Below are 26,196 nucleotides of genomic sequence, written 5' to 3' on the forward strand. Positions count from 1 at the left end.
CGTTTGGACTCTACTACCACTTACCATCAGGTGGAGTAGAGTCATTTGCCATCCCGGGGCATATAAAAAAAAAATTTAAATTATGATTTCAATAAGCTCATAATTACTACTTAGCAGAGACCTCAGACTTTTCAAAGTTTTTTATTAAGTAGTAATTTTTTGATGGCTTTAACGGTGAAGGAAACTCCTCAGGAAACCTGTATAGCGGCATTCGCTCTCAAGCAATATGATATATGTATGTATTTATTACTTATAAGACAAAATAATTCACTTATATATAAGAGGATAATTTAAATTAAAACAAAATGTATTTCAATTTTTTTCATTTATTGATGAATGAAATATTCTAAACTACACTAATGGTTTACAACGGCTACAAAACAAGAATAAAAATTTTCAAAACTGCTTTGCCTTGCTGTATTGAATTGCTTTATGTTTTTATCCTGTAAACGCCTTCTTCGTCATGTCCCACAGAACAGACATATACCGCTCTCCATTCAAAAGTAGCCGATTGACAACTCCAGCGGGCTTGGCTGAATCCCCATCGCTATAAGTATATGCACTATGTTACATGGTTAGTACGAACAGAGCTGTATAGTGACTACAGCTATGTACACGCTTAGATATATGTATATGTACATATTTAGCATAGATAGGTAAACCTATGCTGAATATTCATGTTGTAAATTCAGTCTTAATGTTTTCTTTTTTTCCACTAAAAACTTACCGGCATTTTATAGTCCAAGGGTTGTCGATGTAGTAAATGTGGAGAGATAAAATGGGGTAGGTCTCCGCCAATTTGTAAAGACATTCCGGGGCAAAAGGGATCGTCATCTGAAATAAAAAGTAGCTACAACTTGTATATGTTCATTGTAACTAATAAAATATTTTATACTGGTATATATAATGTACAAATGTAGTAGACGTATTCAGCGTTGTAACTAGGGGCTTGCGAGGCGGGCGGCTGCTAGGGTTTGCGCCATTCAGGGAAGCGCATTAGGCTAACACAACTGAAATAAGCTTGCACTTATTGAGGTATAGCATGGAAGAAACTCCCTTCGGCTTTCGGCTTTTTTGATTAAATTTATTTCACTATTAAAGTAATTGTATCTTTTCTCTTTCTACAAAGTAAGTATTGGGGCGCAAAATTCTGTAATGTATCCGTTAAAGTATTCGTGGGATTTTGATAAGGCATCAAACTGCCTTCATTAAATATATGTATCTAATAACTTTCCGGACGGGAAACTTGGAAAATATTTTTTTTCACTCGTGGTATTTACAAAATAAATAATATATATAATTATATTAACAAAGATACAGTATTTTTTAAACCTATATATATTAGGTATATATGGACCCATCAATCCATCAGTGCTATTCAGCGATCTCACTTCGTATTTCGGACTATATAATCTCTTTCGATGCGATTTTCTGATTTTCGAGTTTTTTTAAAATACTATTATTGCATTAATAGTTCTCACTTTTTACTCAAGTTTATTTTTATTATGTTACTATTCGTATACCAATTAAATAAATAATAAGCAGATTTATCATATGGAGCCTTGGGAGAAAAGTCAAGCATATTATTTATTTAAAATTACAGTGGCATTTACATTTACATCAGTACAATGATAGTAATTAAATAAATGATTAAATAATTATCTTTAAAAATTATTTAGCAAATGATATATAAATGTATTTATATAACTTGATATCTAAAGTTAATTAATTTATTATTAAGTAGATAACGTACAGGTTTAAGTATGTATGTACCTAAGGCAATGATTGTGATAATACGTTTATATAACAATAACAAATAAAGTAACACGTTGTAAATGACCGCTTGACTATGGTTCTCCGGGGGGAGGATTCAGAGCATAATAGTTTTATTGAAGATGAAGTAAGTGGTCCCTTACATCACCTATGCGCCACCAACCTTGGGAATTAAGATGTTATGTCAGACCTTCCATTTGTAAATGGTGTTAAAATTATTTTACAGTAGGGCTTTGTGCTAGCCTGTCTGGGTAGATATCAGCAGTACTTGGTATTGTATGCTCCAGTATAATAAAAAACGAAAAAAACAAAAAACTCACTACTAGTTCACACACTCACTAGTGCCTACGTAATACAGTAAAAGTGGAGTTTATTACCTCAGCAATCTCTCTGCCATTGAATTCTTCGAACCAATTCCTGCCCTTGGGTGGTTTGGTCAGCTTGCCGCTGATCTGGAAACCAACACCAACTAAATAGCCTTTGTTTGTGAGGGCGAACCAAGGTAGTAGGTTGTCGCATGACTTTTCTCGCGTCATGTTGTAGTGGTAATGGGTTCCTGTAATTTAAATATATTTTGTAGTAAACACACAAAAGAACCAAATGTTAAATAACTTGGTAGTTACGAAATAATATTAAATTAACGATAGAGGAAATAAATAAGTTTTGAAATTATAAGTTAACAATATTATGTACCCATGTTTGGTATACAGTTCTGTTTCTTGAAAAGGGTGGTGTTTAATTCCGCCTCGGTGCTAGGAATGCGCATGAGTTGACCGTCGAGGTCGTTGACCCATACGCCGCCATCTTGTAAAGTTGCACCATTTTCCACTTGTGGTCCGGCACCAGCTTTAAGAGACTCTGGAGAAATATTGAAGTTATATTTAGACAGTTGAATATCTATCTACTGTATATAAGTTAGTAATATCAGGACGAAGAAATATCTTTCGAATGCATTTATATTGTTCGAGCAATATTTTGTACAAAGGAGATTTTTAAGAAAAGAAATTGGTAATATGATAACACATTGCATAAGATTACGGTCTTACCCTCTGAAACCAAATACTGCGTTATCGCCCAATATTCTCTGGCAGCTTCATTTTCTGATGCTGGGGGGTTCCACTTAACAAACCTCTGTTCAGGTCTAAACGACGGTGATATCAGCTCGTCTACCGGAAACTGTTCAAGAAAAAATAATATTTATTTATTCAGAAACCATTTTAATTTTAAGTAATTCAAGTCAGTGTTACATCCATCTTCCATTTTATTTATTTAACATTTTACTCCACAAGAAAATAAAACTAAAAAAAATTCGTGTATAACATCATGGAATGACATCTATACATACATGCCAATGCTGCATGCATGTTTGTATTTTTAGAATATTGCATATACATATAGTATATAAAAAATCACCTAATGAGCCATTACATATTAGAAGCAAATAAATAACTTGGTATTTATAATTTTGTAGAATACTTAAAACTTTTTATTTGATATAAATTTATTTAATAAAAGTTTACATTTAAAAAATATAAATACCCTTAACATTCTTAAGTTAGAAATAAGTTTATAATTATAGTATCTTAGTTACTAGTTAGGTAACTATTTTAAATAATAATATTGTACTCCGGACCGATTTCGGCCAAGGCGGCCAATCTCAAGAGAGATTAGCCAACTACGCAGGACCAAATCTTTACGTGCTTTCCGAGGCACGGGAGTGTACACACTTCCAACTTCCAGACTCCGGGCTGCTACTGAAAATTTTCGACAGAAAAACCCAAGAACTCTTATTGGTCCCATCTGAGATTTGAACCCAGAACTTCCTGGTCTGCGGCCTTACATTTAGTGGTTACTAAAGCAACGAGGAAGTTGAAATAAATATATTAGTTCTATCGAACTATATTTTGAAAACCAGCGGCAACCAAGGAGATTCTGGTTTACAACCCTAAAATGGTGAAAAAATATTGTTATGCTGCCTGGAAATAGAAATATGGAGTCAAAAACGACAAATGATCAATACCAACCAAATAATAGCAAGGTCAGTTCACCTAAGGAGAATAGAAAGATTGAATATAAAAAACATATTTTAAGAAGTTATTTGAAATAAATATAAATTATGAGTCCTACGAGTTATGAGCAATCGGTCTCCGGGCCTAACGACTCGTTGATTTAAATAAATTAGATAAACGATTTCATTGTGACCAGTGATGAAAGCAACAAATTGCTCTTTCGTGCCGAATAAGAATACGTAATCTCATCATAGTAATGGTTTTGACCTTAGGTAGGTTTAGGTACTGTAAATAAAGAGTAACATAAGCGAGTCTTCATAGTTAAAGAAAGTCCAGAAAAAATGGAATTTGCTGTTAAATAAACATGATAAATATTTTTCCGATTCATGCGATTTTGTTATCGTTACATTAATACATTTTTCAAGTTTATTCATTTATTTGTTCATTTTTGAAACGTATAAGTTGATCTGATTTAAAAATCGTACAAAATATATTTGAAAAGTTTCTTTTGAAATTCTATCGGAATGGTTTCGCTTGTCCGCGTTAGGTAGAGTTTAGTGTAATAGTAAAAATATTTTGACTTTCACTAGAATTAACTTCTAGTGAAAGTCAAAATATTTTTACTAGGTTATATTCAGGAATAATACATTCATGCTTATTCGCACAAGACGTAAATTTAAGAACCATTTACAGGACCAAATCTTGTAATTTTAATATGACAATAAATCAAGGATTAGGATCGAGCCAGTTACACAGTTACCTTCTTCTTAACATATTCAGTTAAGCGGCTTATGCAGCTATTTAATATTGCCGTACTAATAATGCTGGTTTATAAATATCTGTTCTATCGTCATTGATGGTGTTAAAGAATGTGCCATTGAATTTTTCTTGAAAATATTTTACTTTTATTCACTTTTTCAATTTATCAAAATGATTGAAGTCCCAAAAGTTGGAAGACACGTCTTCAGCGTGTGGTCATAGAGAGAAAAAATACAATACAGTATTTTGGGAACTTTACCATATTAAGGTCGATGACAGATTATTTATTTTATTATGTAAATATTGTTACATATGTTACTGCATAATTGTATGGAACTAATTGAGATTGTAAGCTATCGAAAAATTACGCAAAATTTCATACGTAGATACGGCTCCTCAATAAATATATTCACTTAAAATTAATTCAGTAATATTACCACAAAAAAATAAAAATCAATGTCAACATATGTAATCGCATTACAACGCGATCTTATCAGGGATTTAGTTATAATACGAAAAAATACATTATCACTAATCTTTAAAATATATCTTTTTTATTTGTACTTTTATGTTACTAACCTATATGTTAAATAAACAAATATATTAACAATTACGTAATCTTCAATGCTTTTAAAATTTCGATATCTAAAAGTGGTGATAGATTAAAACAAAATTCGGCCTTAACATAAAGCATCAGTAATTTTTTTGCCTATAAAAATATTTTTATTTCATCGTAAATTCATTTTAGAAATATAAAAAAATATACATATTTTTTTTAACTATTAAGTTAACGTTTGACAAACTATATATATAAGCAAAAAAATCGACCCACCCGTATTTTTTTACTTACAAAGTTGTTATCTTAACTATGCGACGACCTAGGTGGATTGTTTTACTTATGGGACATACATTTAACATTTTATTACCCACTTGATATTGATTTGGAGGAGTTGTAAGTGTTATTGAGGATATTTGGAATATTTTTAAAGTATTGATAAGAAAACGTTACTTTGTGCACAAAGTGCATGGTTAGTTTATTTCCAGTTCTTAACGCGGAGTCATCTCGGTTCGATGTTTATTATTGATTAAGTGTATGAAACTTTGTTGAAACAATAATTTTAATAAGTTTAAACAAAAAAAATGGATACTACTGAAGCAGAAGCTGCTCAAGTCGTAGCTCTTATTCATGAGGGGTTAAGTCAGCGAAATGTGGCTAGAACACTAAAATCAAGTCGTTCAGCGGTGCGAAGAGTGTATAAACGCTACTTGGAGACTGGGGAGTATCGCCGGAGACCAGGATCTGGCAGGGGGCGTGTCACGAACCCGATCGATGACCGTTTTATTGGTTTGACGTCTTTAAGAAACCGACATCTTTCGGCTGTTGACGTTCAAGGTAGACTCCGAGAAAGTCGTGGAGTGTCTGTGGGTGAAAATACTGTAAGAAGAAGACTTCGAGAGCAAAACTTAACCCCTCACAAGCCAGCAACAGGACCAAAACTCACAGCATCCCATCGACAAGCAAGACTACAATTTGCTAGGCAGCACGTCGATTGGACACTGGACCAATGGGAGACAGTATTGTTCAGTGATGAAAGCCGAATGTCTCTAGTAGGCTCTGATGGACGACGTAACGTCATGCGAAGGCCAGGAGAACGCCACTCTCAGTGTTGCATTCGAGAAATAGTCCGATTTGGTGGGGGCTCTACAATGTTTTGGGGAGGTATTTCTTTGACGGGATGCACAGAGCTGGTTTTTTTCCGTAATCGTGCTGTTAATGCTGAAACTTACATAACGGACATTCTGGAGCCTCATGTGATGCCTTACGCTGGATATATTGGGGATAATTTCCAACTTATGCACGACAACGCACGACCTCACGTCGCTAGAATTGTTAAAGACAATCTCAGGGAAGTCGAAATTCCAGTTATGCAGGGGCCAGCCAATAGTCCGGACTTAAACCCGATAGAGCACCTCTGGGACCAGCTAAAACGTACGGTTCGAGCACGAAATCCAATTCCAGAAACCCTGAATCAACTGGAAGCTGCCCTAACTGAAGAATGGCAACGGACCCCACAGGAAGACATTAAAAAGCTAATCAGGTCACTTAATAGGCGTATGCAGGCAGTGATTAGGTCAAGAGGAGGAAACACTCCCTATTAAAGTAAGATTTAGGCACCCAAATTTAAAAACAAACGGCATAATCGTTTTGTATACAAAAAAATAAAATTGCGTAAAATTTTTTGTTTTCGTGTTTTGTCACATATTTACCTAAAAACCTATTTTTTGCGCACTATTTCTGTTTTTGTACAATCCTACAATTGCATTTTTTCATTATCAATCTTAAAAATATAAATATGTGGTAGTTTAAAACCATACGATAGCTTTTTTACAAAACATGTAGGTGGGTCGATTTTTTTGGAGGCCAGTGTAGTATCGACTTATGCATTTTCTTCGTTAACGCCATCAGTCCCGTAGGCAAGAGAACAAATTTAATTACCTACTTCCTTTTCTACTAAAGCGGGTCTTAATTGAAATACATCAAATTGATTTGTTTTGGCCTGAATATTAGTATTATCTATTTGAAACATGAGAAAATCGTATTATACCAGCTCACCAGCTTTTAGCATCGTATAGTCCGTGTACGACACCTTAAATTATATATTATCTACATATATAACATTTAATACCGTGCAATATAATCTTCAGCTATCTTAGACGATTTACGAATATATATTATTCTTACAATAATATATTAACATTGTTTGAGTACAATATACTGTTTATTCTACCGTTAAATATCAATACTTGGTATTGCTGTGTTCCCGTTTCAAGGGTGAGTGAGTCAGAGTAATTATGGGCACAGGGACAAAACATCTTCAGATGTTTTGAACCTTCGGCTGCGCATTGCCCAATAAGGATTGGTTTTTAAAGACAGTGTCTGTGGGTAAACGGATCCGCTAAGCAACAGGAGCTTATCGTCTCCCTTTATAAAATAATTTTAAGCTATTACAGAGTCGAGATGGCCTAGTGGGTTTCATGTGCTTAATTTGTGTTTATAATTCATCTCGTGCTTGACGGCGAAGGAAAACATCGTGAGGAATCCTGCATGTGTCTAATTTCATTGAAATTCTGCCACATGTGTATTCTACCAACCCGCATTGCAGCAGCGTGGTGGAATAAGCTCCAAACCTTCTCCTCAAAAGGGAGAGGAGTCCTTAGCCCAGCAGTGGGACATTAACAGCCTGTTACTGTACTATACTGTACACATCTTCGTTCAATGGGATTATTATGTATATTTATTTTCTCTAATATTGTGAACACGAACTTCAATAAGTACTGTATAATAATGTTAAAATAATGCGTACAGCTAATTGTATGCCAGCAACGAATCCAGTAGGATCATATAAAGGACACAGAGTTCGTCCAGATGAGCAATAAAGACGTAGCTCCTCCATTGGTCCAGGTGGACGTTCTGTTCTTCGCCATCCTTCATTCTCCGCTTGCGTGATGGTGCGGGGTATTTTATAAAAGTACTCCTTGTCAGCAAGCGCATCAGTCCAGCCAAATTTTACTGCAAATGAAAGGCATTGGTTGAAAACTGAAAAATATTATTTAATATAAATGTCCAATGTAGCTAATATTAAGAGTTATTATCTTCACATTTTATGCATATTTATTTATTTAAATAATTGATATTATTGACCTTGTCGGTCTAGTGGCTAGATATAAGGCCACAGACCCCGAGGTCCAGGGTTCAAATCCCAATAAAAAGTTATTGAGTTTTTCTGTTGAAATTTTTCAGTAGCATCCCGCTCGGAGTCACACTCCCGTACCTTGGAAAGCACGAGTTTCCAAGAGACTCCGAGATTTTTTCCGGTCGTGTGTGAGATTTATAGTTTTTGACAACTTAAAAGAATTCGATATTAAAAAATCATTATGTTAAATATTAAATGACTTAAAGACCTGATAATCTTATCTGATGGACCTAATTAGTTTGTTACGATGTCACGCCACATTATGTTTTCAATATTTTCTTTTACGCGTCATTTAACGTGAATTTGACTGTATTAGTTCCAGTAGTGATTTATTGGCTTTCTCAATATGCTTACAACCAGATATTGATATTTTTTTAATATAAGGTAATGGCCAATCAATCATAATAGTACAATTAGTGCTCATTTGCAATAATCTTTTCAAAAATATTTTTTGAAAAAAAGGACACAAAGAGACGCACGTGCTCCGTTTTATTTTACGATATTTTTTTCATTATTTGTCTGTGTTTATCCACTGCTAGACAGCGATCTTTGAATCTCATTTTCTAACTGAAAAAACAATATAAACTATGAAGTTTATATTCATCATCATGGATCACGTTTCCATATTTCAATAGCTTTTTTAAATGACCTTGAAATGGTAAAACAGTCGCACCGTGACAAACCGCGTCTCGGCTGAGCTTTACTTTAAGATTTATGCATTAGCTAGCTAATAGGCTACAAGGAATTTGACAATAAGGGTTTTAAAAAATTTCGATTGAATCCTTTTATGGACTTATCGTGGTTGTTTTTTTGCCAAGCGCAATTTCAATTGAATTTTATCAACGCGTCAATTGTATGGAAAGTTGTTCCATACAAAATTTAAAATTTTGTTTTTTTATGTTACGATTTAAACTCAAATTAAATTATGATGAAGTTCTCATATATGATTTCGACTATGGCGCTCGTCAGCGAATATCAGCACAGTTGTATTTTCCATACCCTCTCTTTCGACGTATGTTGGAACAGCAATCAAAACGGTTTTGTTTACAAATGCACTGTGAATATAGCCCGACCCATACTCGATATATACTCGAACACCTTACCTGATGATTGTCAGCTATACAAACCATAAGACCAACAAGGCATTTTATTCATTAGTACATAACTATAATTTAGGAATAAAGTTAGTGTCATATATATAATTTTAATTATTAAATCGATTAAAAGTACATTAATCTTAATTGAGATCGCCTTGGACGTCAGTGTAAGATTTGTTATTGTAAGTGCGTTAATGTGTGCGTGATATCTGTACATGAGCACACATACATATTTACACATCAATTTTCATGAGTACCTTGGCACTCACACCATTTTAATAGAAATAATAATCTTACCCCTTAGTCCATTGTATTGAATACCTGAAACGAAAAAATATGTGTTCATTATTTTATTATATAACGTATTTTCTTTTAGTTAATGTGAAAAAATCCGATCTTTCTTCACTGCAAACCGTCTTATAGATATTTGAATATCATCATTTCATAACACAATTTATTGAAATTTGTCAACTACTGACTACTACTACTACTACTAATCTACCTACACCGCTAAGTATCAACAATGCGAATTAATATTGTAAATCATAATGCTAAAACTAAATCTTCTTACAAATATAAATAGTGATTATCCAAAATTGATTACTAAAATTTTTCGTATTGGAAAATATATCCCAAATAAAAATCGGAGATTAAAGGTTTGTTTCAACACTCGTGATACAGCTATAGAAATCTTGCAGAATAAAAATAAAATACCGAATAAAGAAATAAAAGTATTCTCCGATCAAACACCCGCTCAAAAAAATTTTTGAGTGAATTAAGAGAAGAACTCGAGCGTCGAAAACAGAAAGGTGAAGAAAATCTAATTATAAAATATTACAAAGGTATGCCCAAAATAATTTCTACATCAAAAAACCCCCATTAACTCAAATCTCATCCATATTTAAGGGATCTATTGAAAATGTCACATATCAAATACCTAACAATTATCGAAACCTACACACAGATAAATCGAGATTAAATCTATTTTACGCAAATATTAGAAGCTTATGCAAACCTGGTAAAATGGATGAGTTAAGATGTATAATTCAGTCTATACCCTCTAAGGTACACATCATTCTACTTACGGAGACATGGATTAAATCCGAGGAACAAGCCATACTGTTAAAACTTCCCAATTACACGCACTATTAGAACTATAGATCTGACAAAATTGGGGGAGGTGTATCAGCCTATGTACACAATGACTTAAATCATAGACAAACGGAATCATCATACATAAACGGCAATAATTATTTGTGGATTTTACTTGAAAAATACTCTCTGGAAATAGGAGTTGTTTAAAATCCTGGTGACACAAATTTTAACTCTTTTTTAAATGATTATTATTTTCAATTACAACAACGAAAAAGAGCAATAGTAATTGGTGATTTCAATATTGACCTTCTTAATATAAACAGAAAAGCTAAATCGTACAAAAAACTTTTACAAGAGTGTGGCCATCAAATACTTAATGATATAGATGAACGTTTATGTACTAGGGAAACGACAAACACAAAATCGATAATAGACCATGTATCAACAAATCTCAGAACAAATATTTTTCATATGGCTTTACTGGATTCAGATATATCAGATCATAAGCAAATCTATCTTGAAATAAAAAAATACAATCCACCACCCAAATAACGTATTAATTATGAAGCTGTAGACTACGATAAATTGGAAAATTCTCTAAAAAAAGACACAAATATCCCCACTGAAAATTTTAGTACATTTTACCAACTAGTAACTTCACATGTCATCGCAAGCAAGATAACTAGAACTAAAACTCTTAACCTCCCAAAGGAAGATTGGATAAATAATGAAATTATACATGATATATACAATAAAAATGAACTATGGATGAAACTCAAAAACAACACAAACGATGATGCTTTAAAAACTAATTTTAAAATGGCAAGAGAAAAAACCGCAAGTAATATAAAAGCAGCTAAGGAAATGTATTACAGTAAGGAATTTGAAAAGTGTCAAAGGAAGCCTAAAAAAATGTGGACATTAATTAACGACTTAGCAAGTAATAAAACAAAAGAACAAAGTTCTGCTCCCCCAAAACTTATAGTTAACACAGTAAGTATAACAGATCCAACAGAAATTTGTGACACATTTAATGACTTTTTTTCTACTATAGGGTCAACTCTAGCGAATGATATTCCTCTAAAACTCCAAAACAATAAAACACACACTTTACCTCGTATGAACAACCATACTAATAAACTATCTTTTTTAGAACCTTGTAGTGTAGATGAAATCAACAAAATTATACAAAATCTCGATTCAAATTCTAGCGTTGGTATTGATGAAATTAACACGAAAACTATTAAACGAATTAAGAACTTAATTATTTCTAGTTTAAATTCTTGTTTTAACATGTTACTGTTGGAGGGTAACTTTCCCGATATTCTTAAAATCGCAAAAGTTAGCCCAATTTATAAGTCAGGTATAAAGACTGACCCAAGTAATTATCGTCCAATCTCGGTATTGCCAGTGATGTCCAAGATCCTTGAAAAAATTTTATATACAAGGCTATTAAATTATTTAGATTCAATTGATTTTTTGTACAATAAACAATACGGATTTAGACCCAGATCGAATACACTTTCGGCCACAATTGACTTAACGACTAAAATAAGATGTAGTATAGATAACAAAAATATAGTTCTTGGAATATTTATCGATCTAAAAAAAGCCTTTGATACCGTTAGTCATTCAATTCTCTTAGAAAAACTCGAATGTATTGGTGTCACTGGCAATGCCTTGAATATGTTTCGATCTTACCTCACTAATCGACATCAAATTGTTAAAATTCATAAGTACCAAAGTAAACCTGCAATTATAAACTATGGAGTGCCCCAAGGCTCCATTTTAGGGTCTTTGCTCTTTTTAACATACATTAATAATATTCATCAATTGGACTTACATGGTGAACTCACTCTTTATGCTGATGATACATGCTTGTTTTATTTCGGATCCTCAATTAATGATATTATACCTCAAGCGCAAGCAGATCTCAATAATCTTTATATGTGGTTCCAATCAAATCTGCTCACTATTAATATTAATAAAACATGCTATATGATATTCAAAGCGAAAAATAAAAAAATACAGCTTCATACACCTCTTACAATAAATAATATACCTTTGCAAGAGAAAAAGCAAGAAAAATATCTAGGACTAAGACTTGATACATATTTAACATGGAATACACATATAGAAAATATTACAAACAAACTCTCTAGCCTAATCGGTTCATTGAGATCAACGGTTCGATGTTTACCTCGTCGAGTTCGCTTAATGATTTACAATAGTTTAGTGAAACCACACCTTTTCTATCTCATCGAAATATGGGGTGTGGCATCAAAAAGCAATATAGCCCAACTTCAAATTGCTCAAAATAAAATAATTAAATTACTTTTTCATTACCCTTATTTAACATCTTCAGATAAAGTCTATAAAGAAACCAAATTAATGAATATTAAGCAATTATACAACTACACTACTTGTATTCTTATACGTAAAATCTTAGACAAAAAAATACATACAGAAATATCTTTCGAAAGCAAAGGTCAATTACACAAATATGCAACTAGACGTGCTGGCCATCTAATGCTGCCTAAAACTAGAACTAAGAGTGGAAAAAAGATGATTATTTTTGAGGGAGCAAAACTTTATAACAATTTACCTAAACAAGTAAAAACTCTAACAAATTTTTCTATGTTTAAATCTCGACTTTATAACCATATTCTGTGTAACGATTCTCTGTTAAAATAATTAATTGAAACTGTTATCTCATCTGTTTTGCTGATCCGAACGAATTGTTTTATTTATAAGTTAGATATAAGTTCTCATGTAAATGACGTTGTCGTAATGAGAATAAAGTTCTATAAACATAAAACCAACACCCTACTTATATAATATTGTTAAGACTAACAACAGCCGAATGGACTTTTATTAAGATAACATAAAGTATTTTTTATATTTGATGCAAAATAATGATTGTGTTCGAAGCACGTTTCTTAAAAATTGTGAAAAATTTGTGGGTACGTTCAAATTTTGAACGCATTCGACTGGTACACCATGAAATAAGAATTACATTTTATTTAAGGGATAGGTTTTATTATGGTTTTATTATGGCTCAATCTTATGATATCAGTTGAGTGGGTTACGAGTGCGGAGTGCTACTAATTGAATCACACGACATTCCCGTCCATCGAATTACCAGATGTACGAAATATAAATGGATGATATGACATTAGAACAATATGTTTGACTTACTTTACTATTCAATTTAAATTCTTAAATATATAAAAATAAAGTAGATTATGAGTATCATCACTGTGTAGTTGTCAATCGAAGTAATCGGGTGATCAAAAGATGAATGAAACAAAGAAAGTGCTTTCCACAGTTCATTTTACTATAAAAGATCTTGCAAGCTCGATTCAGCAACGCGAATCAATTAATTAGCGCTATCTACCGTCTATTTTCCATTAATTAGTACTAGACTATAACATACGCACTTAACCCTTGAATGACTATGAACAGAATTTACAAAGCGCAGGTTCATTTTAATTACAAGACAGGCAAATTGTCTGTGTTTTTATTTTCCATTTTATAGTACAATTTATATATTGAATGGAACAAATGGTTTGATGTTACGAATATCACAATGCTCTTTAGCGAGAACAAAACTTGTTCTGTGAGCTATTTATGGAAAATATATATGTAAATGCTATAAATAATACTCATATCTTCAATTACATACAGTATAATAGTATTTTATTAGAAATTCCACAACATACAATTACAAAATATTAATTAATAATAAAATTTTAAATAAAATTTTTATATTATACGCAGAACACCGAAGTCAGTTCATATCATTGAACTTGAACTTGTACATAAATTAAAAAAATGTAATAATTTATGCAAAGGATAACCTTTTATATAGCAAATGTTTTACCATCCACCATTTTTTGTATTTGAACGCTAAAAATAAAAACAAAATATCATACCGGATGTCAAACTTGCAACAGCAAATAAAACTATTAAAATTTTCATTTTTAGTTGACACTATTTTTCAAATCGCGCGTTGCTTTTATTATACGTAACCGGTTAGGCTCGAGACGCACAGACAACTAATGAATACCTACGGGAGTCAACAAAGCGATAAAAGACGAATCAAACGAGTTATTCACTAACTATTGGTACTCAACTCACGAAATAAAACATATATATTTTAATCTTTATTTCGGAAGATGAAGTAGGAAATCTTAGCTTAAATTGTATTTATAAATACTATTTTTACAAATCATAGTTGTTGCATAAAAAATCAAACAAAATTGCTTATTCAACTGAGATCACTCAGTTGTACACCCCTCTTGCCTCGGCTAGGAATTTGGGAGGCAGGGGGAGATTATAATAAAATGCTTAAAATTTCGATCCAGTAGATATGTTAGATTTATTTTGTGTTTTTTTTTAAATAGTTATTTTGAAATGGGGTGAAAATATCGTAGATCAGGGGCTGCTCTTATCTCATAAGAAAAAGGCATTATACACACAGTCGGTCAAGTTATAGCGTATCATACACTAGGAATAAAATCCGAAGTAACAACATCCTTCATCTTCTTTAAAGTCAATTAATTAAATTCAATTTATAGTTAGCAGTGATACATTTCCGTGCCTCGGAAAGCACGTAAAATCGGTTCGGATAGGTTTTAACCTAAGCGTCACGGTAGCATGCGAAAGCGATCCCGTGGCGCTCCTCGTTAAGACGGAAAGGGTACCGCTGGTTATTCCGACGTTCGGGGCGCACTCGGCGCCTTGGACACCGGCGAGCCCCACATACCCCCCCACTGTTCCCGTAAGGGAAACGCGTAACGCGTTAACTTGTTAAACGACAGATTAAATTGAAGAAAAAAACCGTTAAAATATGTATAATATATTATAATATATTGATATTAAAAGTAAGCGACCAAATCACTCACATTTTATTTACATAACTGTATTAAGTTTGCGTAATGATATGTTATATTTTAAATTTCTATAAAGTATACATTTCAGCTTTAAAATTTTATATTTATGGATAAATATGGATAATTTTTATATTTATGGATTTGATCGCTGTTTTAGCGATAAGGCCGCCTATTGTACATTTTTCTTTTCTTTGTTTTTGTTTTACTCCTATTATTTTTGTCTATATTGGTGTGCAATAAAGAGTATATAAATATAAATAAAATAAATAAATAAAATCTTTTTGTGTTTTGTTTACTATTTTTGTATCTATTACTTTATGTAAGTTTATTTGTTCCTTTATGAATAGCTCCAAGTTATTATAATCAAAATTATCATTAACTATTCTTTATTCTTTATTGAGCTGTATAATGCAGAATAAATAATGGTATTTCGCTCAAAAGGGGGTGTTTATATTTAAACTGAAAATATATTTTTTGTGTCAGTAGGTACTCAAGTAAAAGATAGGCAAAATACAATCGACGTCTTATGTTGCGAGAGGCGCCAAGCAGGCGTTATAACAACTTGGCGACGGGCCCGCTGATAAGTGATGGAACTAATTTCACTTGCTGTGTTATAAAATATAACTTTAAATATAATTAAAATAAAAAATTAAAGCGCGTTTTATTTGCAATATATTTTTTATCACTTTACTTAATTATATCTAGTGTATATATATTTTGAACCATATTTCGCTCGAACGAACAATACGCAGGTACAGAAAAAAACTGTTTATGGAATTAGTCTAACCTTTGTTTTAAGTATTGAAAGATTTGCTCAATGTTAAACAGCACAATAAAATATGGTTATATTTAGAGGATTTCAAAAAAGATACAATTTTTTTTTAAGTTTTAAATTAGTAGGATCTCCAACAAGGAATAAATATATAAATTAAAAATTAAGGTTGCACTTTTAAGCTTTCTTATATCAGTTGGTATTGGATTTCTCTGTTAAATTCATCTCCATATTTTGACCGTTTCGTCTTATTTAGATGAAAGTAGGTACTTCTCTAACACTATCATCCCAGTTTCGTTATAATTGAATCAAGCAACTTGATGACTAGCGGTAAGCAAAGGTCCTCTGGCAGGTTAGCATATCCCTATTCCAAGGCCCCGACGCCCAGAGCTTAAAAGATGTGGGGGCCTCTCATGTCTTTTTTCAGACGGCCCTGAGGAGAACGGCAAACGGGATAGCCTTTCGCAGCCGTACGCATTCGCGAAGAGTGCGGGGGAACAAAAATACCTTCGCCCCCTGAGAAAAGCTCCGCCGAGCCACGAGCGGAGCACAGCACGGGAGAGGCCGCCGATACGTTATATCAACACGATCCCGCAGCCTCTCCGATTCGGCCATCGCAGTCGTCTATATTCCAGTCTCATTATTCCTTTTACGATTTCAATACTCGCTGTCACATATGGAACTTCCTGATGCCTATTTCTAACTTCAGAAGAAGTCGTAGGATGATTTCTTAGCACGTCAATCAATCAACAGCCAATCGTTGTCCACTGCTGAACATAGGCCTCTCCCAAGGTGCGCCAAAGCTCCCTGTCCTCCGCCTTCCGCATCCAGTTGGTGCCCGCCACCTTCTTAAGGTCGTCGGTCCACCTGGCTGGAGGGCGCCCTACGCTGCGCTTGCCGATTCGCGGTCTCCACTCTAGGACTCGTCTGCTCCAACGGCCATCGGTCCTACGACATACGTGACCAGCCCACTGCCACTTCAGCCTGCTAATTTTGCAAGCTATGTCGGTGACTCCGGTTCTTTTCCGGATAATCTCATTTCTGATCTTATCCTTCAAAGATACTCCGAGCATAGCTCGCTCCATAGCACGCTGAGCGACTTTGAATTTGTGGACTAGTCCCGCAGTTAGTGTCCACGTTTCGGCACCGTATGTCATGGCAGGTAAGACGCATTGGTTGAAGACTTTCGTCTTCAAACATTGCGGTATAGACGACTTGAGGACTTGACGAAGGTTGCCAAATGCTGCCCATCCCAAGCGAATTCTTCGATCGGCTTCCTTCTCGAAGTTGTTCCTACCGACTTGTATTATCTGTCCTAGGTAGGTATATTCACTAACAACTTCGAGAGGTTTCCCCTCGACGTATATCGGTCCCGGCACGACATGCCTATTGAACATGACCTTGGTCTTGTCCAAGTTCATACCGAGACCGACACACCGGGAAGACTCGCCTAGGCTACGCAGCATTTCGGTGAGTTGTTCCAGCGACTCTGCTATGATGACGATATCGTCGGCAAATCGAAGGTGTGAGATGTACTCGCCATTTACATTGACTCCATACCTAGTCCAATCCAGCGTTTTGAAAACGTCTTCCAACGCGTTGGTGAACAGTTTCGGGGATATTACATCCCCCTGTCTCACCCCTCTGCGCAGTTGGATCGCCTTCGTCTTACAGTCCTGGATGTGGACAGTCATTGTAGCGGCGTTGTACAGACATCTCAGTACCTCGATATATCTCCAATCGATATGACATCTCTGCAATGAGTCGAGCACTGCCCAGGTTTCGATGGAGTCGAAGGCTTTCTCGTAGTCCACAAATGCCATACACAGCGGCTGATTGTACTCTTCGGTCTTCTGCACAATCTGCCGAACAGTATGGATGTGGTCCACGGTGCTGTAGCCTGATCGAAAGCCGGCTTGCTCTGGGGGCTGGAACTCGTCAAGTCGTCTGGCGAGACGGTTCGTGACGACTCTGGAGAACAGCTTATACACGTGACTCAGGAGGGAGATTGGTCTGTAGTTTTTCAAGAGGGTTTTATCACCTTTCTTGAAAAACAGTACCACCTCACTCCCGCTCCACGTTTCCGGGGTCTTGCCATGTTGGATGACGGAATTAAAGAGGCTTGCTAGCTCTTTCAGGACCGGGGTCCCGCCTGCCTTAAGCAACTCTGTTGTGATTCCGTCATCTCCCGGAGCTTTATTGTTTTTAAGCTGTTCTAGAGCCGCCCTAATCTCTCCTTGGTCAACGACCGGGAGCTCCTCGGAGTAATGGCGCATAAGAGGGGCGCGCTGGTCATCAATACTGATTCCCACGGGTTTATCCGATCTTGAAGAGAACAACTGCCCATAAAACCTCTCTACTTCTCCGATAATCTCAGGCCTAGAGGTAACGACCCCACCATTTTCAGTTTTAAGTTTTGTCAGACGCGGCCTCCCAAACTTGCGAGCGAACACTTTCGATCCCCGATTTTGCTCAATCGCAGCCTTGATGGCACGGGTATTGGAGCATCGGAGATCGCGTCGCGTCAGCGTTTTTATTGTTCGGTTTAAGGCCTTATCTGACAAAAACGATGGTAGTTCTCGTCGTTTTCTCATGAGCTCGAGTGTCTCAGCAGAGAGTTTTGGTGCGTTGTCTCTTCTCTGTGGCGGAAAACACTTGCGGGATGTGTTTTGCAGTATTTTGACCAGCGTGTCGGTTCTCTCATCAATGCTGCTTATGGTTTCCAACGCGGTGAATTGATTTTGAAGTTCCATTTGGAACTTTTCGGAGCCTTGAGCAGCTTGGAGCATGGTAGGTCGGAGAGTAGACCTCATCATTCTCGATCTTTCGGCTTTTAAGTTGATATTTAGAGTGCCTCGAACCAAGCGGTGATCACTTCCGGTATTAAACCTGTTGATCACTGAAACATCTCTGAGTATGTGCCTTTTATTCGAAATGATAAAGTCTATCTCGTTCCTTGTCACGTTATCGGGGCTTCGCCAGGTCCACCTCCTCTGAGGCTTCTTTTGAAAGAAAGAATTCATCAAAAAAAGCCCCTGCGCTTCGAGAAAGTTTACCAGCATTTGCCCCCTGTGATTTCTGCAGCCCAAGCCGTAAGGTCCGACTTTTGATTCACCGCTATCTTGTACTCCCACTTTAGCATTAAAGTCTCCCATAACAACACTGTAGTGGGCCCTCGAGGTGTCGTTGAGAGCCTTTGCGATGTCCTCGTACATCGCTTCGACCACATCATCAGAGTATGTCGAAGTTGGCGCATATACCTGTACAACCTTCAGGGAGTACCTGTCGGAAAGTTTTAGGACAAGGTACGCTACCCGGTTCGACACACTACTGATTTCCACAATGCTGCTAATGAGATCCTTTTTGACTAGAAAACCGACACCACCCTGGGAGAGGTTATCACCTTCGCGGAAGTAGAGTAAGTTACCGGACTCTAGAGTTATCGTGTCCTCCCCCTGTCTTCGGACTTCAGATAACCCCAGTATATGCCAGTTTATATGACTTAACTCTACTTCTAATTCGGCGAGGTGATGGTCCAGCCTCATCGAGCGTCCGTTATACGTTGCCATTTTCAGTCGCTTTATACGGTAGCCTGCCGTGAACCGGTGATTCTTAGCACCCCCTGCCCTGCCGATACCGCGACCGCTACCTTGGTCGGGCCTAGCGGGCTTGCCGGTAACTGGGGGCCTTTTTTTGGGCGCATCTGCCATTTAGGGAGGGGTTTGCCCATACTCGCCGCGCTGGGCAGGCGTGTTGGCGAGCGCAGTAGGGGGTAAGATGTTTATGGGAGGGGGGACGCTGCTGCCCATCCCCCCTTTTCCCCGTCCCTCAGTCGCCTCTTACGACACCCACGGGATGAGATTGGGGGAGTACTATTCTAAGCCGGTACTCCACTCTTAGCACGTTGCTCACAGTAAATCTATAATCACTCGCCGTTATTTTTTTGCGTCCTTGCCCTTTAAATGTTGGATATACTGGTGTTATCGTTAATTTTGCGAAAATTTACAGACTTAGGAACTCGCAATGTTTAAGCTAAAGGGAGTTTGAACCTTGCTGAGGTTTGTATTTACTGGAATTTGAACTAATTGAAAAAAAAAAAATTGCTACTTACGCAGAGTATTTTTCTTGGGAAATAAAAGTTGTAGAAGATTTCTGAGTAACTGTAAAAAGTAAAATAACCACTTAAATGACCCACTGCTGGGCTAGGTAGGCGACCTTTTCTTTATACGGAAATTCGCGTGTAAACGCATTTCTGCAAATTGTTTTTACGTCAAATTTGCCAGTTCTTCTCGTCAGTAATATACTCATCGGAAATGTTGATTATTTCTTAAATTTTTCTTCTATACCCTTTTGTCTTGTCAAACATCCTTAACGGTATATGGTGAAGCCATTTCTGTTTTATTATTGGTTTAGAATACACATTCCATAACAGAACGTTTCATTTACAAGAGTGGCGAGGAATATATTTATTATTATTTATGTATTGAACATTAAAAACAATACATAGGTATATAACATTTTTCCAAAATACAAGCTAGGCGGTTTTACTGTGATTGTCCAGTTAAATAGGTTAGTATAGTTATATTACCAATGTTGGTAACTAAATACTACAGTAAAGGTTCGAGTATAAGTGATAAATTTGAAACTTTATTAATTTCACCTAAGTTTATCTACTACGTCGCAACCCTTTTCAAGTAACTATCCTTTGTACTTAGTAGAGGTAAATGAGGTGTTTCTATACTGGATTATATAAACATATTTTTTTTTTTAAATGATTTAATTACACATACGTATTGGTATCATATTAAGGAGTAGCATTGCTACCATACCATACCATACTATAATTATTGATAATCTAGCTACTCGTATATCGAGAAATAGTGAAATGTATTTGATTTTCATACCATATGACAGACGAAACTAGTATATTTTGCTTGGTTACCTACAAGTAATCAGGACTTATTTCAAGCCCGTCGATTCACTTATTCTACAAACAGGAATACTTTGTATTGCCAATGTGCCAGTGTGCATTAAAAGACACAAGAAACAACACCATTTCAGTAATACTGTAGCCCCCATGGTTGGTGACGTATTAACGATGTACGCAGATGACGCATTAAGGAATGGTAATTGTTTCTTATAGTGTCAGTCAATTGAATATGGAGATCTGATATAGAGAATTCTTATAAAATTTGCTAAAGTCGACTTGTTAAAAAAGGCCTTGTGAAATGGAAAACATAATTGTTTAATTAAGTTATATAAACGTGATGGAAAAATCAGCGTTAGACATCCGGCTTCAAATTATATTATATTACTCTCAATAAAAATAACGTTCGTAATTTTACAGATTTTTTAAAATAACTACTGTACTGCTAGTTAATGGTCCCTTGGAAGGGTGATTAAACTAGGACGAGGCTGCATGCTTTTTAATCTGTACAATATTATAGACAAAATTATATTTGAAGTTAGTATTTAATGCAAGATATGTAATTCTAATTACGAAGCTAGCCGATGGTAGTTGACTAATTACACAAGTAACTTAATCACGTAAAGTTACGATTTAAGAATGTAAGAACCTAATTGCGTATTGATACATAAGCGCTAAGCTTAAAGCGGATTAAACATAATATCGCACTGTGAACGAATGTTTACCGTTAAGGGATGTTAGTTATTTATGAGCGTGTTATATTGCTGATTGCGATAGGGTTTGTTTACGCAAATTTGATGTCATAGAAATATAATGCTTGTACATTAATTTACGTTATCTATGTACAATATACATTGACATATTCGTTTTATTTTTATATATGTATATATTTTTTATTTTACAGTGCTGATGATTAATTTACAACATAAATAGGACGTGATCTGGGGTAGACTAACTACGCCGCTCGGCTACCGGGGCCAGGGTCGTCGAACAGCCGCGGGCCCACAAGGAGCACTTGGCGAAGTCGGCCGATCGACTCCGCACTGCCCTTGATGGTGTCGCCAGCGTCGCCCAGCCGGTGAAGAGAGCGGACTTTAAGGTGACGGGGCTCGACGACTCCGTCACCCCGGAGCGGCTGGTCGCAGCTGTCGAACGTGAGGGGGTCTGTTCCCCTGACTCGTTCAAGTACGGAGCGGTACAACGTGGACCGAGCTTTATGGGGATGGTCCGTATTACATGTCCCCACACGGCAGCAAGAAAGCTGGCCAATGCCGGTCGCCTTCTCGTCGGGTGGAGTTCGGCCAAGGTCACGCTCCAGGAGCAGCGACCGATGCGCTGCTTCGGGTGCATGGGCTTCGTACACACGAGGGTGCTCTGCCCCTCGAAGAAGGAAAGGGGAAGCCTCTGCTACCGCTGTGGCTCCGACGGCCACAAATCGTCGGGCTGTACGGGCAAGCTTCGCTGCGCGGTTTGCGCAGAGGCCGGCAAACCTTCTGGGCACATGATCGGGGCGCGGGACTGCAGGCCCCCCGTCACGAAAGGGAAAGTGGTCCCCGGTACCCGAACAACTCCCACGTCGGACAAAGGAGGCCGTCAGGCAACTGAGGAAGCTAATACTCAAACAAAATGAGTACACCAAGTATAAGGTTCTCGGTCCTCTCGAGAAGCGGAACGGGTCCACCCCTTTCACTCGTCGAGAGGGGCTCGGGCTACATTTTGGCGGGATGGGGGGAGTATGTGGTCGTCGGAACGTACTTCTCCCCCAACCGCAGCCTCGCTGAGTTCGAGACTTATCTCGGCTCGGTCAAAACTGCGGTAGCCAGGCAGCCGCCGAAATCTACCCTGGTTCTCGGTGACTTAAACGCGAGGTCGCGTATCTGGGGCAACCCCGCCACGAATGGTAGCACGCAGAGTGTTGAACTGGAGAGTAGAGGAGGAGGTGGAGACTCCGTCGGATCACCTATTTTTGCGGGGGCAAATGTCTATGGATGATTTCACTTACTATGAGGCCATTTACCACTGCCTATCTGTTTGAAAAAAATTATCATCAAGGCATTTAAAATAAAGAGTGATGTCATTGATTTAATGAAAACATATGTGTCTTATGTGTCTGAATATAAAATTATCTGTCATTATTTAGCTACTTTTACGTTTTCAATGCATATATTAACATTTGTATGATTGTATATAAATATATGTCAAAACATTCTCTAAGCTAAATGTATTGAACAGGACTTGCTCACACAGATAGTGATATTATAATGAAATAAAGAAACTTTTTTATTGTACACTATAGAAATAAACGAATAATTACTATTTGAATCTGTTTTTCTGACTGTCTGGCTGATTTTCAAATGGTACGTTTATCTCGGAAATTATGCAATTAATTACATAAACACCAAATAAACACAAAATGTGTTTTTAAAAAATAAAATTAAAAGAAAAAATATCTGTAATATTAAAAAAATTAAATAATACAATAAAACGATATTTATTAAAGATGTAAAGCTTAAGTATTATGCTTAGTTCATGTTTACTCAATGATAAGATTAATTTATTTGAAATGTCAGGGGAAAATACACTTTATTGTAAGGAAACAAAGCTTAAATCGATCACTATCACAATGGTACAATGAGCTTATGGGACTCGGATCTATGTCCGGTGTTAAGTATTAACATGCATGAGAATGTTTGTTGGTTCGTTTTAAGCCTAATGGCATTTTCTTGTAATCTTGTTACAAAACTATTATAAAGGTGCTTACACATCTAAGGCAGCTCATGGTCGGGGTTCACTCATGCTCAGACGCGATTGGAACTTGGAAAATGGAACTCCACGCGGTATGTGTGGTTTGTCGGCTTTTTAACAGTACTCAAAAATTCTTCGGCCTATGTAGTTCGAGTATTATGGACTTTTCGTAGTTTTTTACTTCGGTATTTATTTTCCATGATGTAGAAATTAGTCTCAGTTTTAGTTCCCTTTCAAAACTGATTTCGCGGTATAAAATAACAACGAGTATTATGGACTTTTCGTAGTTTACTTCGGTATTTATTTTCCATGATGTAGAAATTAGTCTCAGTTTTAGTTCCCTTTCAAAACTGATTTCGCGGTATAAAATAACAACGTGAAGACTTTTACCTTCATTCAACATCGTCGCAGTTTGTTCATATTATGTAAAAGTAATTTTAGCAGTTTATTAATTAATTATTTTATTGGTAACACTAAAGTTTATCAATAGCTACCGTACAAAAAAAAATCGATTGACACATAGAGAAAAAAAAAATGAACTGTTTTTCACTTTGCCTATTTATGTATATATTACTGGCTAAGCTTGAACATCCCGGCTTCGCGCCGAATGAATACGACTCTACATAAGTTTATATCGTAATATTATACATATAACTCTATTGGCTTCCGTGGTCAACGCCAATAAAGCTCCCAGTCGGCATAATTTTTTCTGACGTCATATTTCAGCCATTTAACACAAAACATTGACGAAGTGCACAACTAAGCCTTCCTCATCACTCACTTGATCGATTAGTGAAAAACATATGAAAATTCGTTCGGTACTGTTTGATTTTATCGCGTTCAGACAGACAGACAGATGCGGCTGGGATACTTTCTTTTATAATATTATAAACAAAACAAAATGAATTTTATTACATTTATTGGAAAATATAAGAATTAATACTTTTATTAAAATCTGGTTTATAAATTATTATTATAAAAATTATATTAGTGATACGCCTGACCGTATTTCGCGCTGCCTCCCGCCAAAAGTGTATTACTTTTTAAAAACAATTTGACAGCTTGACGTATGACGTTCGGAAAGATTGACTTATTCTGCTTATAATATTATTATGAAGTGATAAAGATTCTAATTATTTAATTTTCTTGTTAATTCTAAGTATTATCTAGCTAGCTACTATCAAATAGGTTTTTATCACTTTAATAATTGATATGCATGATAACGTTGGAAAAATAAAATGGGATTAACCATCAGGTTATTTTATCACGTAAGCCCATTTTATTTTTGTTGTTTACTTGATAGTAAACATTCAATATGTGCAAAATCTATATTAATTCAGTACAGGGTCACGATAGTTATTATTTCAGGATACAGGATGTATATAGGGTACAAAATATGACAAGAAACCAACCCCGAGGTTATTATTTTAAAGCGTGTGATTAATAAACCTCAATAAAAAATATTAAAATACATCGAAAATATATGAGAGAACAAACGCACGTTGTTATGGATGCAACGTATTTATCCACACGAATATGCACTCATTTAGTTAAAATAAATATTTGTGACGTTGTAATATTTCAATTCAAATGTCTTTTGACTTATATCCCGATGGGCAACCATACCATTAAATATATATTTGTATCTATAAATTTTAATATATTTTAATCGTGGCTGAAAGAGTTTTGACATATCTGTCATTTAAACAAAACTTTAAATAAGTATTACTCTCACATGAAGATTGGTTCTCAAATGAAACCTCTTAGGAATATACGGTATACTTGCATTAGTCTCGATCGTATAGACGGCCCTGAGGAGGACGGCAACCGGAATGGCCTCTCGCTGCCGTACGCACAACCGATGAGTGCGGGGGGGGGGGCGAGATTACCTTCGTCCCCTGAGGAGAGCTCCGCCGAGCTACGAGCGGAGCACAGCACGGGACAGGCCACGGATGCGTAATATCAACACGATCCCGCTGCCTCTCCGATCCGTGCTAAGGACGGCCATCGCAGTGGATTTAGTGGGTAAGAATCCTACATAACCCGGTTCCACTCCCATCGGACCCGGTACCTTTCTGAAGGTTTCCACTGCAAGAAAAAAAAGTAATTATCCGTATTATTCAAGAAACACTGTCAAATAATACTGTCAGTTTGACAATAATTTGACAAAATAAAAAATGACACATTATTAAATATATTTTCTATATTGTCTTGTAGTCTGCACAGACTTGACAGATAGATCTTATTCAGCAGAATTACAGTGAAATTAGATAAATGTGGGTTGCCTTACTATTTCCTTACCGAACATGAGATGAATTTTACACACAAATTAAGCACGCGATTATCATTAAGGATTTACGCATTATGTC

General features: G+C 36.0%; 1 protein-coding gene across 1 annotated transcript; it reads right to left on the reverse strand.

Moving 5' to 3' along the window:
* Window positions 1-308: 308 nt before the first annotated feature.
* Window positions 309-14,561, reverse strand: LOC126776009 (uncharacterized). Its single transcript, XM_050498260.1, has 8 exons — window positions 14,424-14,561; window positions 9,691-9,714; window positions 7,907-8,112; window positions 2,820-2,949; window positions 2,467-2,631; window positions 2,151-2,329; window positions 728-834; window positions 309-547 (listed from the first exon to the last, which is right to left on the reverse strand). The coding sequence occupies exons 1-8, from the start codon at window positions 14,467-14,469 to the stop codon at window positions 439-441; spliced, it is 966 nt and encodes a 321-aa protein (XP_050354217.1). The 5' UTR covers window positions 14,470-14,561; the 3' UTR covers window positions 309-438.
* Window positions 14,562-26,196: the final 11,635 nt, after the last annotated feature.

The sequence above is a fragment of the Nymphalis io genome, chromosome 19, assembly GCF_905147045.1.
Source record: "Nymphalis io chromosome 19, ilAglIoxx1.1, whole genome shotgun sequence".
NCBI lineage: Eukaryota > Metazoa > Arthropoda > Insecta > Lepidoptera > Nymphalidae > Nymphalis > Nymphalis io.